Below are 19,505 nucleotides of genomic sequence, written 5' to 3' on the forward strand. Positions count from 1 at the left end.
GCAGTATGTGGAAGCTGGAGGATCAGTATTCATTTCAGCCTCAGGCAGCAGACAGCCACTCCCACCTCACCTTATTATAAAAATCATAACAGTGAGTAAACAATCTGTACTTTTGTGAGGCACTGATGAGCAAGCGGTCCTTCTGCAACAGCAATAAGGAAATCCTCAAGACATTTATTTAAAGAAATAAGTGACAAAATTTTGCAAATGGTGTGGCTGCATAATGCAAAACTGTTTTAGACATAAAAGTTTAATATTCACCCAAATAGATTTGAGAAGATCCAAATTTTAAAAGGTTGCTAGATTATGAAACTCTTTACCTGACAGTTCCTTGCAGATATATTTACATACCATGAACATTTGAACACATCATGTTAGTTCAGCGACTGTTTCCCTGCATTCAAAACACACACTTCCTTTTATGGTCCTGCTCATTGAGTTCTCATCACTAGAAAGGCTCCAGGAGCCTGAGGTACCTCGATTGGATTAGCCCGCACTTTCTCCAGGCCTTAATCCCGTAAAAACTCTCTGGGATCAGTTGAGTCGCCAAGCAGCGCCTCGAAACTCTGTACCCCACAACCTCAATGACCTGAAGGCAGCTCTTCGGGAAGAGCGGGACGCAAAGCCTCCGCAGACCATAAGTCATCTTGTGAACAGCAGGAGACGTCAATCTGTAATTGATGCTCAAAGGAACACGACACATTACTGAGACGCTGACATTTTAAGTCATGGCATATCCTCCACTGCCGTTGGCTTTTGCTTCAGGGCAGTGTTTCAGCTGAGGAAATCATTGTATGCTTCAATTTAAATGCAGTGTTTTCACAATTTAATATCCTAAGGACTGAAGTGAGTAGCCTAACCGAGTTCACAGTATTACACAGAACAATCTTTCTTTCAAATACTTTTATTTGTCCTCATGGAAGTTGCATGTTTTTCTGCATTTTCTGTTGTTTACTGATTATTTTATTTGCGTACAAGCTGTGCTTTGCAATTCATTTGTAAAATCATGTCAAGCCAAGAAGATGTAGGGCTTTGTGCATGTGTTATATGGGAAGTGATCATCTTCAAAGTTTTTTTAGGCAGTTTGTACAATTTTTTATGACAGGGAGAGGACACTCTGTGAAAACTTTCAGTATGCAGAGTGCTGCCTGCATCATAAATCATGTCTATCTGTTAACATGAAAGTCTAAGAGCATTTTCTCCCAGACGTTTAAAATAACACAAACTGCATTATGTTCATCCACCAGTTGGTTTTAAACATCATAAGAATATAATTTAATTTGCATTTAAAGCAATACTAGCCAAAGAGCCCTCGAAAATAAACTGAAAATAAAATAAATGAGCATTTCCCAATAATCAATAAGTCTGTCTGAGTTGGTAAAACGGAACAATGGTGGCATGTAAGGAGTGGGGAAAACCAATTCAAAATCACCAACCGTCATGTCTGAGAAGATGCTTCGCTGCTGTCAATACTTGGCTAAATGATCTACTCTCTGCTAAGAGAGAAGACTCATCTGGAACAGATTTCATGTCTAGCTGAATCATCATGGTCATCTAATAATTCACACCCTGTGTCATCTTCCATGGCTGCTCACAGCAGTCTGGTTCAACTTAGTACAGCGAGAGTTCCTTCTCCTCTCTGTGACAGCCCACTGGAGAGACATCCCAGTTTACTGATGCTCTGCCAACAGAATCATGCACAAAAAAAAAAAAACACTGGGTGGTCCAAAGACTGCATATGCTATCAGGAGAAAGAAGATGATTATTTTTATTAAGGCACGTTTAGCTCTGGATGACCCTATGTTTAATGGCAGAGTGTAGAGCGCAACCTTGTGGCAGCTTGTATCATCTCATCAGTCTTACCTCAAATGCACCACCAGTCTTTCTTCAGTTTTTAAGATTAAGATTTACAAAGACTTTAATTTCTATAAGTTATCTTGTATATTTACAATGAAATATATCTAAAAAATATATAATAAATGTAGTGTTTTGTCACATTAAAATCACAAACCAATGTCTTAATTTTATGTGATAGACACAAAGAAGCACCTAATTGCACAGCAAAGTTCTTTCAAAATTTCTTACAGGTTAACAGGAAAAGTGTGCCAAGCATTTGTATTCATCCTCCCCTTAAACAGTACTTTGTATAATCACATTTATCTGTAGGACCACAAGTACTTAGTTGTTCTTATCCAAATTTAAAATAAGCTGAAGGTTAAATGAAAAGATCCTCAGAGTCCTCTCATAGAGTCCTCCCTTAAGAGTGTTTCAGCCAGCTGCTAAGAATTACTCTGAGCAAGGAGATGACAGAAATTCCTTTCTGGAAACTGTGATTGGTCGATACACAAAACAAAAGAACATACAAAAAAAAAAAAACATGCCCCTGCAGGTAATTGATAGAAATTTTATAATCTAGACCGGATAAAGAAAAGTGTCATGATGGTGAAAAGTTGCAAAATTGGGTTAATCGGCCAACATAATAAAATTGTTTGATCCCACCTTAGATACATCTTTATCTGTCTTTCTTTTATTTTTCTTACATATTCATTTTTATTATGATTTGTCATGGCTTCTTGCCAAATATAATCCCTTTACATTTTGTGTTTCCAGTGTAGCAAAATGCGAAGAAATTCTAGGCATGTGAATTCTTATTTAAGGCAGCGTAACAGCATTTATAGTGCTTTCTCTTAACATAACACAATACTGTTTTATCTCCATCATGATCATAACAAGTACTGACGATGTCTACACTAGTCATATTCCCAACCAAAGAATTGGGGCAAATATACTTTAGACTACTTTTGAGAAGATGCAAATTAGAGGACAAGGAAATAAAGAACAGAAAGAAGGCATTATCACGCCATTGTACATAGTAGCATCTTTATATGTGACTATTTATTTTTCCCACACGTAATAAATACGTTCCTGCTGGCACATAGAAAGTATCTTTGAGACTTGTCAAAACACAGTGGGACACAGAGATGAGAAGGTTTCTCTCTTGGTTTCTCACAGTTTCGGTGGTAACTCATGTTACAACTGCAGCCACACCAGGCCCATTATCACCACGTCCCCCCGGATGAATGTTCAAATTTATATTCCAGCAGGCTGTCTTCATTACAAACCCGTGAAAATCTCAAAACAGAAACCGCAGGGAGCGAGAGTTTTAAAGAGTTCAGAAAAATAAAATAATATTTTATAATACAAAATAACAATGGAGGTAGGGAATGTTATATACCACTGCAACACTTTAGACTAAACCTCATAGAGTTGCATTTAATAATCACTGAAAAGAAATGGCTCAAATAAAAAAATATATATAAGATCTGTAAGTATAACCAGACCAGTCTGTGTCGCCATCTGTTGGCTATTAGACAAATCAGCAGGAGTGTTTCACTGTGTAACTGAATCCCAACCAGCAGGTTTGCAGTAAAAAATGCCAATGCAAATCACAAAGGCCTGGGTGCGTGTCAGAGGAATTACTCTAGCTTTTAAAACCATTGTTTGTTGTTGTTTTTTAGGACGGGCAAATACTCAATCCAATTTAGAGATGTAACTTTTGGTACATTTTCCGTATTAAGCTGGAGGAAGATCCACTTGTTGATGTAATGGACACATTTACTTTATTACTTGAAGAGACAGCAGCCAGGTGGGGGCAGGGCGACTCTACTGTCAAGACTGGACGTGTCAAAAAAGAGAGAGAGACTGAGGTCATGTGACACAAAGGATGGAATTTATTTCTGTTTTCTGTTAGGATTTCCAAACTTATTTCTGTGTGTCAAGTCCAATAACAATGAGAAGTGTCATTTTTGCGGTAGACATTTCTCTTGGTTTATCACTTTCTTGAAAGTTAGAAGGTTACATTTTTCCACGTAAAATGTAAACTTTAGGATCCCTGTAAACAATCAGGAAAGGCTTTGTAAACATCTGCTAATTTATAACATTTTATTTAGATGTAGGATGCGTTATAAGGCTACATTTTTACTGCCCTGCCCAAACCAGGGCAGTAAAAATTTTAGTGTAGCAACTTGAATCTCGTGGGAAATCTAAAGATTATGATGATGGCATAAAGTTTGTCCAACTTCAGAGATTTGGAACTCATCTCCAAAAAGTCCATGTCAAAATACCAAAGATCTGACCAGCAATTAGCTATAATATTAATAAAGATTTTATTATTATTATTATTATTGAGAAGGGAATACATAATTCCCAACATACCAAAATGTAGTAAAATATAAACAAAAGCAGATTTTCCCCAAAAACTGACACTCCTTTTACCTTATTTATTAATCTTGGAGAGATTCTTGTCACATTTCCTACATGCAAAGTTCTTGGATCTGTGGTTTAAAATTTGCCTGAAAACCACTTTCTTAAACCAAGAGGAACAAATTCATTGATAAATAAGGTTGAATTAATTTCATCCCTTTCATTAAAAACCTTCAACTTGTTGAGCGTCTCTAAATGGCTGTGCATAAATCTCTTCATATTCTCGTATCCTTCTGTGCCGGCAGTGTTTTCAGCTCCAGCCAGTCACTGATCCCTCAGACAAGCTACAACATGTCATCATTCTGAGAGGATTTCACTGCTAAAAGGGATTACACCATTTGACTTTTTTCCCTGCTAAACTGCTTAGCCAATTTGATTGGGGAAAAAAAAAATAATAACTTGACGACGACAGCAAATCAATCTGTAATATTTTTGGAGGAGTTGACATTGGTTTGATGAGGTTCGTTTGAAAACAGAGACGTAAGCGATTAACAATGTATCACTGAAACTATTACTATCACAGCATTAGCAACTCAAATGGCTTGTCACCTCTCATTCACTCAGCTCTAGACTCTTCCTGTCTTCCGTCTGTTTGAACAAGCAATGCGACCAACAGCAACTCATCTATTGATCCTGCATGTACAGTTATCTACTGTTGAGTAGCATCAATAGTTACTTAATTTTAAAATAAAATAGTGGATTAGGAAGAACTTGATGAACCTGAAGAGGTTTTGCAGAAAGATATTTAAAATATAAAGTAAAGAGGCTTTCATCACACAGGCATTTTAATATATAACATTATTAGAGACTGGGAGTTTACAACCTGAAATCTGAGTCTCTGAACCTTCTATAATGAATCCGATAATAAATGTTCATCAATAAAGACTTATTTGAAAATAATGTTTTTTTTTGTTTTTTTTTTAATAGAGTACTCATACTGAATTTCAACAAATATGGCAGTTTTTCATTTTCTATAAATCTATCTCATAGAAGAAATCGTATCCATCCACATGTTGTAACAGTCTTCAGTCAGAAGTCTCTTCAGATTTGTTGCAAGACTGACTGCTACCAGAGATCCTTCGCGTCCACAGCAGCACCATATACAACAACTCTTTGAAAATACTTCTTCAATGTGTGTTATGACAACATTTAATTTTCCCTCTTTAAAGCATTTTTTAATTTAATTGGTTTCACATGAAATGCCCACCATTCATAGATCTTTTAAGTATTTTGGAGACCATGTTTCCACTCTTTTCCACCTCATACTACTTACTTTATTTTTTTGTTAGTTTTTTTTTTTTTTTGTTACTCATCAAATAATACACCAAAGTTTGTGGTTGCATCTTACAAAAGTGAAAAAGTTAAAGATTATCCGATCTTTAGGAGTTATATTAAGTTCTTTATCATCAATGTGGAGGATTAAGAAGAGAATTATATGCTGTGTTTATTTTTGAGTAAAATCTCTCCTTCTTAAGCTGACTGCCCTGGCCAGACTGAAATAATATTTGGATTTTGTGTTTGAATGCAATCTGTTTTAATAATTTTGCTTGGTCTAAGTATTTCTTTGGACAGTTTTGATTCATTTCACCCGACAATTCTCAGCCAGCAGATTCCCTTAGTTGCTTATAGATTCCTCCACCCAACTTCAAGTTTTTAATTTTGGTCATCACACCTATCCTGATATCACTATTATGCACCTTCATAATCTCCAGTCTTTGTGTTATTTCCTGCTTAATTATTATTGGTCCGTGTCTCGATATCAGTTTTTGTTTTGTTTTTTTTGTTTTTTTGCTTTATTTTAAATGGACTAATCTTCCTCCTGGTGTTTCTGTTGCATGTTTTCTTTTATTCAATCCTCAAACCAACTTTCTTATGACATAATTATGAGGGTCCATAATTATTTGGTGAGACAATAGCTATAGTTTTTTATGCGTAGCAACCACAGGAGTTGACTGAAATCACTGAGAATTGAGCTCAATCAGGAAAAGGAAGACGGGGATTTTATCCCAGCACTCCATGGCCTTAATCTGTGGGATTAGGCGACCAGGAAGTTCACTCCAGGGTGTCTGTAGGTGTGCTCATGCGCATGCCAGTGTATGCTTTATTTTCCCCTTTTTCACTACCTTAAAAAGAAAAATATGAGAAGCGGCATGCACTTGCATGCTTTTGTAAACCGGCAACCAGGATGATTGAGTTTGAGAGCTGTGGTAGTCAGAGCCACATGTGTAGCAGCAGCAGCAGCAGCAGCAGGCGAGGAGGGAGGAGCCTGCGGGTTAAGACCTAAAGCCGCTTGGCCCAAATGAAGATGGCTCTCAGGCTTTCTGCCAATCAAAGTGCAGCCAACAACCCACTCTCACTGACAGGGTAGGAGAACAGCGAGTTAGATTAACATGAACGTTTGATGTTTGCGGTGCTCACAGTGCCACAAGCTCAGTCTAACATTCAGCTGAGTTTCAAAGGAAGATTCAGTCCTATTTACCTTGGTAGAGTAGCAACAATCCCTAATGAGCCTAAACAAGCAAACAGGGAAATCATTTAGACTTACAAATAAAAGTTTTAGAAATACTTCGAGAAAGTCTTCAGTATTTCATTGCTGACAACATTATAAAAACAATGACCACAACATCAACTGAATTGCACTAATGCGGGAGGGGGATGCTAGCAGCTTTTCAAACTAAAGTTTATTTAGAATAAAAGTCCCCTTTTTTATTACAGGTTGATCTGCAGGAAGTGATTCTGTTAGCCTTTCAAAGTAAAGCCCTCAAACTTTTTAAAGTAAATGTCGCGTTTTACGTGGTTTAGAGTTAAGATCAAAATTAATTGTACCTCTGTGGAGGGAGATAAAGATGAGGGTGATGGTAAGTAGCTCTTCCATCCTCAGATACTTTAAGTTAATTACCAAAGAGAAATCATTAAAATACCAGAGGAAACAGATTAAAATATGGTCAATATAATAATCAAGTTTTGACTGCATGTTTGCTGTGTGGCTTTAGGCAGAAGCTTGTTTTACTTTTTTTGTTGCTTTTGTGTTTTGCTTTTTTTTTTAATGGCTACTTGTCTTTCTTCCTTAAAGGTCAGAATATTGGAGCTTATGATTGATAGTTAATGAGACAAGAAAAGATTCTCTCACCTGAGCTGTAGATCTCTGCAGCTCCTCCAAATTTGCCTCCCCCCTTGACTCCTTTTTTTTAAGTAAAAGTCCTTCATCTCAATGACACCGTTTGTCCAGTAATGATCTCAAACAAACCTCTCATCCCTTTGCAGAAAAACTGTATTATGTACTTAAATTAACGTATTCATAGAGGAAACCTCAGAGAGATGGATGCCAAATAAAATGACACCTTTTCCGGTAGGAAATGTAGAAAACCATGTATTCTTTTCCATTGTGTGCATTATTTTGTTTTTAATTAATACAATAAAACTAAGTTGAAATTTGAGTTCTTTATTCTAAGTTATAAGTTATTATCTAAGGTATTTTTAACTATTTTACTCAACTTTTTACTGTCTACCTGCTTTTATAAATCATCAAACATGACAGAAAAATCCCCCCAAAAAATAAAACATTTGTGGTTGTAGCATAACAAATGTGATAAAGTTTTAAGAGATGAAAATATATATGTAAGGCTTTGTTTCTCAAATTGAGAAATCTCAGTCATCCCAAATCTGGAGTCTACTCTAAGTTTAGTTCAGAGAAAAGTTAGATGCAGTCGATCCCAGGAGGAGATGAATGTTGCTGGTTTCTGTTAGTCAAATGAGCAGCTGTCAAACTGAGATCATCAGACTAGAGATGCATGCAGTTTATGGTGATGTAACATCAAACAAACAAATAACCACAGATTATAAAAGAAAAAAAAAGAAAAAAAAAGCATTTTCTCTCATTTCATCCATTAAATGCCAGAAGTGTTTTGGTCATTTCATCCTTATTGTGAAGCAGGTGGTGTGGATCAGTTGAGCTCAGTAAACATAGGTCAGCGAGATAAATGAGGCTGGATAAATTGCAAATACTTATTCATTAATTCTGCCGGGCGATGTAACTTTGCATTTATCTAATAATGCATTTTCACTGGATATTATGAAGTCCTCAAGTAGATAAAAAATAATCCCTATAAATCAAATAAATTAAGTTTTAGGTTGTTCAGTTTCCCGGTACTGCACTCTAAATTTACTTGTAATGCTTTAAAGCAGTACTAAACATTAAATAAATAAGAAACTTTGGGGAAGTGGCTCCCATGCACTCCAGGAGTCGGCTTGCACTCCCAGACAATTCAGCCGGTGCAGGGGGTATCAGTGAGAGCTAAGTTCACTGAGTTACAAAGTGTAGCCTCCAGGTAGTTCACAGATAATGGGCCAAGACCACGAAGATGAGTATAATAGAGAAATGTTGCAATATAGAAAAAGAGAGAGGGATGAACACACAGTGACAATATGCAATACGGTCTTCTGTCTGAAAAGCACATCAAAAGAGATGCTTCATCTGAGGAGGCAGCGCTCCAAGATCTGACGCGTATCGACTCTGCCTCTCAATCCCTCATGATGAGATGATCGTGACGGAGAGGAAGAGATGGGGGCGGGCGGGTTAAAAACCTCCTGAATACACGATGAATCTAGACACCAGGCTTAAACTGACTGGGAGGTGAGTGGCGCGCAGAGGCTAAGAGCGTGCATGTGAGTGGCATCGTGCACCAGCATCCACTCTCCCCTGCAGCGGCTCTCAGTCTCTCTGGACTCCTCCTGATGAGAGACAGAGAAAATCAGGCACGTTAAAAAAATAAATAAATAAGAAAAAACACAAAGATACAGCTTTAAAATTTGCACAGCTTTCAACAAAAAATAAACAAATCTGTAAAGTGAGGAAAGAAATACGTGGAGGGACGCAGAAGTCTCATCTTTGGCTCCAACCTGCTGAGAGTTTGTTTCCCTGCCTGCTGAGGAGAGGAGATGGAGAATAACATGACTGACTGTGAAGAGGGAGAAGGGGGACCCACCAGCCAGGGTGAGTGACGAAACCGGTCATGGACTGATGTAAGACGAACATGTGTCACTGAGCCGTGTTGTGGGAGAATCAGTTTGAGCTTAAAGAGTTGCTTCTGTGTGTGAGTTGTGGATTAATTGGACAAGAATCAGATATATAGGACATGCAGGCCAGAGCTGGACTTTTCTGCTTCCTTTAGGTGTGTAAAACAATAATTTAAAAAAAGAGCAGCAAACAATTTGGGGGGTAAATTTTAGATGAGCGGAGACAAACATTGATTTAAATGTCACTTCAATGAAGACTCAGTTCGCGTTACAGTACATATATGTAGCTTTAATGGGCACCAGTCTTTTTCCTGCTGCATACATATCATTGGTACTTTGCTTTAATTTTGTTCTTGTAACCTTGGTTTAGGAGTTCTTGTGTGTTACTCCCCTTTTTATGTGTGGTTGTTTTGTCAACCATTATATAGCCTACAATTGACTTTTGTACTTGACTTAAGAAGCTCTAGGCCAGAAACAACTTTGTTAAGCCATCTTGTGTAAAATGAAATAAAAAATCCCACCCTTGAGGAATATAAGCCTTTAATTGTCATCCAAAGTTTTTGGAAACGTGGCATAATAGAGTAATAAAAAAAATATGCCGTTATCAACACAAATAGATCTCAGAAAGTACTTTTACAAATACTGTTTGGTGCAAAAGCCTTTAGTCATCTCACTATTTCTTTCACTTAAGTTGGATTTATGCAGTGGAGTGATGTTCCAAGGAGTCACAATATATTGTGATTTTATTAAAGCGATCTCAAGAAAAAGCCATTTAGTCTCTCTTTAGGTTTGTCACACACTGTGGGTGAGCTGGTGAACCCAAAGAAACACAGAACACCAGAGAAGTGCCAGTACTGAGGGAACTGAGTGAAGGGGAAAGGAAACAGCAATGACAGACAGGGAACTAAACATGATTCAAAAATGACCTAACAGTATACCGAGGGAACCAAATACAACTTCTTCCTGTCTCATGACAATATGCTCCTAGGCACTGAGTTCCCTGCCAGTCAATATCTGTGTGTAAATGTGTTTGTCTGTGCAAATGGGTGAATATTTTCTTGTGTACATTTTTTTTGAGTGGTCAGTATGACTAGAAATGTGCAATAATAAAATAGTCCATTGACTGTTTTGCTGGAACTTCATTTAATGTTTCATAACAGAACTGCAGAGTAAGTTATTGAAAGCAGTTTAAGTCACAGTGATGCAGCTGAGACCACTTTGTCTAACACTGAAGTGTTGTAAATATTTTTTTTTTTACTCTAGAAAACATAATTTTTCTATCTCTCTTTATGGATCTTTGGACATATTTTTTATTCTATATTTTCCACTCTCTCTTAAAGCTGCAGGAACTTTATCGTAATCCCCCCATGCCAGTGAATTCATATTTAAACCCAGCTTCACTTCAAGTTAAGACAGGTGTCCCAGTATTGTGTAAATATAGGATGAAACCAAACCAGTGATGAGGGTGTGTCATCAGTGTGACACTGATGACACACCCTTGTTTGCCCACTACAGGCAAACAATAGAGAGTAAATAGTGTAATCTTGTCTCACTGTTAGACTTAAAGCTTCAAAATAAAGTTGTGATTGTACAGCATGTGACCTTGGATTTATAAGATTTTTTCGAATGAGATGAACTCATTGTTTTCAGGATCTGTACTTTTGTTTATTTTTATTTGTGAGATGGGCTTTTTTGTGATGTCTTTTTTTTTTTCAGTGTCTGTCGTACTCTTATTTTTTTAAATGAAGTTTGTGATGTGGACCCAGCAAGAACCACCTTGCTGGATCCAAGAACACTATAGAAAAAAACAAAACAAGAACAGAATAAATAAAACTTGGTGGAAAGGTGATCCTTAGCTCTAAGGGGAAACTATTTTTTTCTTTTTTTCCTATTTTTCTCTTTTTTTACTGGGGAATTAAAGAATTAAAGAAAGTCTTAGAAATTAAATTAAACAGTGATCATTTTTGTTCATATTTTCATCAAAGTGGCTATAACTCCTAACTTGACGCAGCAGCAGACACAGCTGGAAATTACTGGATTATAAAATACTTAACATAATTACTATAACAGTAATTAAAGTCAATTTTAGTAAACAAAACAAACTATTTAATTTTTGTTTGTGAAAATAAATAAATATATATATCAGCTAAATATAAATATATTTTAATTCAAATGACAATTAAAACAATGTGATTAAATCAAATCAGTAAATATAACTAAATAAAAGAAACTTAACACTATAAATAATGAATTAAATAAAAAAAGATCATTTTATTAAGTCAAAAAAGAAAATGAAAAGTAATTAAACAAAACAAATAGGTTAAATTAAATTCAAATACATAAAATTTTAATACAGAAAAATTATCAAATCTAATCAATTAAACTAAACAAATTGCTTGAAAAAAGAAATAAAAGCAGGGTATGTTGTGGATAGGTCAATTTCACAGGGAAATATTAAGACATACAATATAAATTATAAAAAATATTTTAAACCTAATGCTTCTCCAGTAAAGATAGGCTCTGGATGAATTTTGCTTCGTACAAAAAAGAAAGTACAAAACAAAAATCTGCTACAAATTAATAAATGAATTTCCTCATGTCCAGTTTTATCCATCAAACATGCAACATCTCATCTGTTTAATCCACATTAAAGGTCAAAGTTAAACTTCAATGGAATTTATGAGCAGGATTAAACTTCAGTTTCTATACAGTGAGAAATAATCTGTTAATTGGTTAGCTTTAACAACACTGTTGGCCACATTTCTGTTAAATGGCCAACAGCCATTTAACAGAATGGCTGTTAAATGGCAAAAAAGCAAATGTTGGCCTGTTCTGCTGAACTTAGTCTGATACATCTGCCCTCACTGAGATGGATTTAATTGGCTTGCCAGATGTCGTCAGATCATCCACTGGTGTTTGAATCTGAATCAATCTGTCTGATTGCCCATACATTAATGAAGATTGTCCACCTGACACATTTGCGCAGCCCGAGCATCGTTCTTTGCTTCTGGGTTACAGTCAGGAACCAGTGTGTTTTGTCCGTGTCACTGTCCTGAATGCAAAACTTCATTCAGCCTGAACTCAGCTATCACTTCAACATTCACTTGATGCTATCTATTAAAAATATGTTTTGGTCAGACTCTATATTTGATCGTGCTTTTAAAAATTAACCGTTTCCACACTGGGTCAAAGTTTTAAGCAAAAGGTCAAACCTTATATATTTTAAATGAGTCCTGCCAAGAACAGAGGTCAAATATCCGTCCAGAATTATCATATTTGCTTATTTATGAAAACACAAACATGTGGTCGAAGTGCAACTTGCAAAGAAACACATTTTAGTGGGGATGTGTGGATATATTTCAGCCTTTGTGTTAAAGAAACACAATTAAAAAATTTTAACTCACACACTCAGGTTTTACATTTTAAAAAATTATTGAAGTTTTCTGCTTTATCATCTTCTGATCCTTGAAAAAGACTAGTGCAGTTGTATATTTTGAAGTCAAAATTACCCTGCCTATCCACAAGTCAGAATTCACACATTTACCTGTTTGCAGATTTTCTTTTTGTTGAGCATATCTAAAACATTCAAAGAAAATGTCGCTTACAAAGTTGAAATACCTGCGATCAATGCTACTTGACATGTCTGTTTGCAAATTAACCAATCCAGGATTATCCTTTCCTTTGCTCTGATTGGCTGTAGCACTAAAGAGCAGGGATAGAAAAGACTGTGAATGTTAGCTTGGCATGGTGAGGTACATTTTGTGTTTGAATCAATAAAATAAACAGTTTTAAGTATTGCCTTCTGTATTTGCAAACTTCAGCTGTTCACAGATAATAATATTTATATAAACAAAAAATATAGAACTGGAGCAGAAAATGATTTGTTCTCTAAAAGTTTACAAACAAACGGTGACATTGTCAAAATCACATAAAATATCTCAAACCAATTTTCAAAACAATAATTTCTCTATCCTAAAAGACTCCACACATGCACCTTGACTCGCGCATCAGTCTGGAAACATCCAAGGCTTTGTTGATTATCAGTCAGTTGGAAGTGTGTTCCACTGATTTAGAGCCTTAAAAGTAGACAATGATTTCCCAAATGATGTTTAATGTCATGGGACACAGAATTCTTTCTAAAGCCGATTTAGTGACTATGCTATAAGTAATTTTACTCTTAAAAATCATTCGTATGTTAAAAGGTCACAGATTTGCATCACATTTGCTACAAATATGAGATTAATTGTGTCACTATATGGCAGGATGAGATTAAGTTCAGACTGAATTGAAATTTGACTTGGATTGGACATTTCAGATTTAATGTGCAGTTCTTGAAAGCACTGTGATTACGAAAAGAAAGTATGCCCACTTAACAGATTTGGTGATTTAACATGTTAACTATTAGATTAATGATCCTGGTTCTAAAATTATTTAAATTTTACCAACAAAAAGGTGATATTTCTTTTGACTGTGGCTAAAATGTTAGAATGTTGTACTATAAATTTAAAAACATGTGAAATATCTTTATTTTTGCTCCAGTTAGAGCTAAAATTAAAAATTAAAAATAAACTTTATATTTAACACACACAAAAATAGTTTACGTACAGCATAACCCCAAAATCTTTGTGGAAACTATTATTTGTGTCTTGGTTTGACCTGTTTTTGTTCTGTAGATCGCTGTAGTTAAACAAATTGTTTTTAAAATGTGCTTTATAAATAAAATGGATTTGGATTTGCTGAAAATCTTTTTTCTCACTTGGGAGTTCAATCAGCACATAAGAGAAAATGTCCACATACCGGTGGAAACATACTGGTCAGCAATCATAGAAAGATTTTTTTACTGCTGTATTTTGTGATCAAAGATTTTTCCATTGTTTATGGGTATGAATAATTTTAAACAAGCATTTTTTTTTTTTTCACCAAAATGTTATTAGAAAGAAGAAAATTATTGTTTCATTTTTTTAGTGTTGTTTGAGAGATGCCAGTCAATTTCTGTTCACAAACAAACTTCTTTAAGATTATAATTTTAATCTAAATTTGCCAGGCATTTGGATAATTGTGGGCTCAGTGTCATAATGTGCAACCGAAGGCTCTCGTATTTATGAGAATTGCCTAATTGTGAAGCGAAACAACATTTTAATTATTTTTTTTAATAACATCTGAAAAGTGTGTTTTTTTAATCGTATTCAGAACCACCTTTCATTCCAATTAGTCAGCTTGTCGGTATAGATGGAAGACCATGTTTCGGGGGGTCTGCTGTCGTCTTTCTGTTTTTTTATGATGACTTTAAGTATCTCTGTGACTTTTTCCTGACCTGCTTGATCTGTCCCTTGGTCGTTATGATGTTGTTGGTTCACAAATGTTCACAAATCTAACAAACCTCTGAAGCCGTCAGATGTTTTTGTTAATATGACGGTTTAATATTGAAATTAAACTACACAAGTGGACTCGATTTATTACATTTGTAACTTCTGATACAGATTGGTTGCACTTGGTTTTATTTAGGGATATCAAAGTTTGAAAACCATGAATTCAGAGTGCCACTTAACATATATTCACTATTTGATGTTGTTCTATCACAATAAATACCAACAAAAATAAGATTGCATGTTTTTATGTGTTCAAAAAATATTCTTTTGTCATGTCTACATTCTACAAGGAAGAATATAAGTGAATTTAACTGTACATTTATGCAAACAGTCAACTCTCAGTGATGGGACATTGTTGACCAAAGCTGTGTAATGGATACCTAAAATCATAATTCAGAGCTTCATTTATGGAAGTTGTAATTTTTATGATTCTTTCCTTTTCTTGGTTCTGTTTTTCTGAAATCTAACAAGCAGCTCCGTGCCCGTTTTGCCCCCTCCCCCCGCCCCCTCTAGAGGCTGACAAGCACAAACAGGCAGCAGAAGAGTGAGTGAGACGATGAAATTAAATTAAATTAATCACTTTATGGAATTAGCCTTAATTCCTGGTTACAGCGGGTGAGGTGAAAATGAATGTTGGTGTCGCTTTCGCGAAGCTGATTGGTGCTCTTCTCTCACGTGAAGAAGTTCATTTCAGCGTTCCTCTATGGACTCCAGCAGCTGCTGGATAATCCTGCTGAGCCTGTGTCCTATTAAGCTTTAAAAAGCTGGTATGGACTGTCCATTTTTTAATAACCATGTCACATCAAGGGTATAAATCTCCACCCTGGACTGCCTTTCGTCTGCATGATGCGGCCGAACAGCGGCCATGGCATCAGTACAAACATTTCATCTTCTGCAGCAAAAATCCTCTTTATCAGCTGATCTCTTCTTACCATTTTCATACATGAACAACACACCTAAAGAAAGTACTAGGCAGAGTTAATGGTAGCGGGGTTATAGAATGCAAAAGTATAAAATTGTTGAATTTGACTTTAAACACTCCTCCAGTCTTACTATGCGACACACAAGAGATTGTTGCAGAACACAAACAGAACCTTATGGAAACTGCTTAGGTACTGAGTAGCCTTGCTGACACGTTTTTGTCTTGTCTTTTTTTTATCATTTTTGGAGAAATTTGTGGGGGGGAGTTTCTCCTCATATTTCTCCACATCTTAATGATTGATACTTTTGTACATTGATATTTTAGTTGTTCATTACTTCATTGCAGATCTTGCCTGTAAATAAGAGGCATAAATGTGTAAATACCATGAAATTCTTACTAGTGCAGCTGAATTTCGTTTCAGGTTCATCAGGTGGAGAATAATTGCTGCGACTTGAACACAAGTCACAGTTTAAAACCTTTATAGTTCAAAGGTGTTCAACATTTGACCGAAAAATGATTGCACTTTTTAAAAAATGTAAAAAACGATTTGTTTAATTCAGCTGAATTTTACTGGGTGAATGCCACTTTAAATGTGAAAAGGCTTTGAACTTTTTCACCCACTTTTAACATTCCCGTATTATAACTTACAAGAATGATCTCCATTTATCTTCCCATCAACTCAGACCAGCTTGCCTGTTCCTGCTTTAGAAAAGATTCCAACAGCCTGATGCTGCCACCACCGTGTTTAACTGTTGGGATTGTTTGTATGAAATGTGAGTTTTCAGTCACACAGTGTTCAGTATATAGGCTAGGAAGTTTTTGGGGGGAGTTTTGTCTGACCAGAGTACCTTTTTCCATCTGTTTGCTGTGTAAGAGAAATCCTTGACATAATGGAAGCTTTTGTTTGTCATACCCGACATCTTGGCTGCTGTGCAGCTGCTTTCAATGTAACTTCGGCAGAATGTCGCCAGCTGCTTTTGAGAGACGTAGTTTATTTTTTCATTATTATGAAGAGTCTAAATATGTTTCTGCTGGGCCTTTTTTTTAACCCTTTTATGTAGAAATGGGGTCCAACCGACCCCACACACGTAAAACTTGTATCATTTGCCATAGTCCTCTACGTTTGCTTCAGTCCTCGCACGCACAAGGGTTAAATCAACTCTGCAGAGTTGTAGCTGCGGGTCAGACCATTCCCAACATTGAGACTGCAGTGGGGTGTCATTGAAAGACATTATGATGGTGTTGCAGGACTGAATGGAAGCCTCGAGGTGCTGAACACACAGCATAGTGGAGACCAGTCTGTCAAGATGTGGGGGTCTCGTCTAAGGCGATCAGACGACAGGATCCCAATACCGCATTGAAGGTCCTGGACCCAGAATGGATAACATCCTTAACGTCTTTTATTTAATCCTGTTTTACTTGGATGTTGTGAAATTCATCTTTCTTTCCGTATTTTGATCATATTTTAAATAGTTCTTTTGAATTTGCTTTACAACATGAGTTATTCTTTAATATTTTTTAAACGCCTTTGTTGATTTTTTTCTGTGGTTTAATTAAAGGTAAAAAAATATTCCTTTTTTTATTTCATTACATGATATTTTGAATGTGGAGACTTATGTGTTTCTCCAGCATGTAACTTCTGGAAAAAAAAATAAAAAACAAGACTTCCATGAGTGCTCAGCAAGCTTTAGGTTATTTTATGAGTCGGTTATGAATTCAAGCTAAAATCCTAGGACAGATGGAGATGATTTTGTATGTCCTCAGGTGATAGACTGAATGACTTCCTTTTAAAGCAAGGATAAACGTCTGCAGGGAGTCAAGTCTTTCTAGCATTTCAGAGCAAAAGTGAGCGATAAACATTGCAATAAAGCAAGACTACAGATCAGGTCTACAGTTAAGTAAAGCTACTTTTAATGCAAAGAAACCCAAACATTTCACCTTTTTTTTTTTATTGGAGTTCATTTATGTCAGCTTGTAGGTGCTTCCATATTAGTTAATTTCTTAGTTTATTCCTGCATTTTGTTCTTTGTGTGTTTGAATTTAGCTTCCCTGGAGTATATTTTCTTTGGGTTTATTGTTTATGAACGTCCTCTGCAGCTTCCCTCGTGTTTATTAGTCTCCCTTCCTCAGCCTGTTGCGCCTTCCCACACAAGTGCAGACCTGTTTCCCATCAGCCACCTGTCTCTTGTCAGGGCTGACTTCACAGTTCCCTTTGTGCCACTTTGTAAGTTTTATGTTTTAGTTGTGAAAGGACTTTCATTTCACCTTCTATCTCAGATTCTGTCTGCTATTGGGTCCAACTTAATACCAAGCCATGACATTCTTTGCTTTTTATTTTATTTTATTTTATTTTTTTTACCATTATTGTAAACTGCACAAATTATCATTGTTTGCTTGACTTTGGCTCCTCAAAGATGTGAAGATGTGTAGCTGGAGTTTTGCTTTGTGCCATGACATAAAATACAATACAAAACTAACTTTTGTAATAGCGTCAAAATATTTGCTGTCATTTTAAAACAGTTTTACTATCTGAACAAAACACTTTGCATCTGAGAGGGTGTTTAAAAAGCAGATATGCTTGTCTGGGGACAAAGCAAAGGCTCAGTCCATATGCTTTTGCTGTAATGAAACACATGTAAGCGTGCTGCACAGAGGGATTCTGAGCTGTATTTCACATTATTGGGGTTCTTCACATTAGTCGCTAAAGGGAAAGCTGGTATTTTCTGCATTAGAGGTTGTGGCTTTCAGACAAGCAACAAATGCCTCAAATCCTTCATCCAAATATGATGTCTGGGTATATTTTATAAACATCTTGTTTTTAAGAACATTTTGTCCTCAGGAGTAGCAAACACAGCATCGAGACATATTACACAGTTTTCCATTCGAGGAGCAGAAATACACTTATGAGGTTCGATGGAGGAGGATGAAGGGAGTCGCTTCCCTCTCAAATAAGAAGTGGTCTCAAAAATGAAGGAATCGCAGTTCGGTGGAGTTTTTACATGAATGTACACACAGAAGCTTCTCTACAGTCAATGAAACTTCTACATATAAAAATAAATAAAGAAGTTCCATATTTTCTTCAACTATTAGTGATTGCCTTCACTTTGCAATGATGATTTTTTTTTTTTTTTGTGCTTCTCTTCTGAATGATATCTTTGTTCACTTAGACCAGCTTAATCATTAGCATTTGTAAACTCTGGCTTCAGACAACTGGTGCAAATGAACAAATCACTATTGCAGCTGAACCTCATTAACATTTAATTAGATTCTTTGTAAGCGATGGCAATAGCGAACTTACCATAAGCTGGAGTCTATCAGGGGAGAACCCACGCACGCATGGAGTAAACATCTAATCTCCATGCAGAAAGACTCCAGGCCTGGACTCAAAGTCAGGACCTTCTTGCTGCAAAGCAGCAGTGCTACCAACTGCAGCACCGGCAGCCCAGAGGATTCATTTATCCCCTCAAAGGAGATGGATAATTATTCGATATCAAATAATTACTCATGACTCCTATGTGTTGTAGTTCAGACTTTGTTATAAAATCTGAATAAACACACTTAAGGTTTGTCACTTATTCATTTAGCTCATGAGTTCCTTTGATGAGTTTTTAACTTTTGGGAATTTCCTGTTTTTGAACAAGATTTTTTTTACAGGAAATATTGAGTTGACCCTTTTTTCATACATTTTGAGAATTGTGGATGCGGTACAAATCAGTACTGGACAAAAATAACGATTTTGAAGAATAATGCTTGAAAGACAGTTATGGGATAAAAGAGGGATGGATCTATAAAGTCCCATCAGATTTACTTTTCTCTCCCACTCTCATCCGCACAGGCAGCCAACTTTTTAGGATTAGGATGCTGATGGGAATAGGTCTGTTTGATCATTTTAGCATCTTTATAGAAATAAATCTGAAGCCTTACATTTTTCATCA

At 36.1% G+C, this 19,505-nt stretch overlaps 1 protein-coding gene across 5 annotated transcripts in view; it reads left to right on the forward strand.

Moving 5' to 3' along the window:
- Window positions 1-8,230: 8,230 nt before the first annotated feature.
- The window catches only part of slc12a5b (solute carrier family 12 member 5b), a 31,300-nt gene continuing 20,025 nt past the window's right edge, over window positions 8,231-19,505 (forward strand). For 2 of the 5 annotated variants that reach the window (XR_001663367.1, XM_016676553.1), the window contains exon 1: window positions 8,338-9,256. Coding sequence is in view for 4 of the 5 variants with exons in the window: in XM_016676553.1 (XP_016532039.1) it covers window positions 9,202-9,256 (55 nt within the window). In the remaining variant the exon portion in view is untranslated. Of the gene's footprint in view, window positions 9,257-19,505 lie in introns of all 5 variants that reach the window. The other 3 variants (XM_016676556.1, XM_016676554.1, XM_016676555.1) reach the window with 3 other exon arrangements.

This window comes from Poecilia formosa, unplaced genomic scaffold, assembly GCF_000485575.1.
Source record: "Poecilia formosa unplaced genomic scaffold, Poecilia_formosa-5.1.2 Scaffold135, whole genome shotgun sequence".
NCBI classification, from domain to species: domain Eukaryota; kingdom Metazoa; phylum Chordata; class Actinopteri; order Cyprinodontiformes; family Poeciliidae; genus Poecilia; species Poecilia formosa.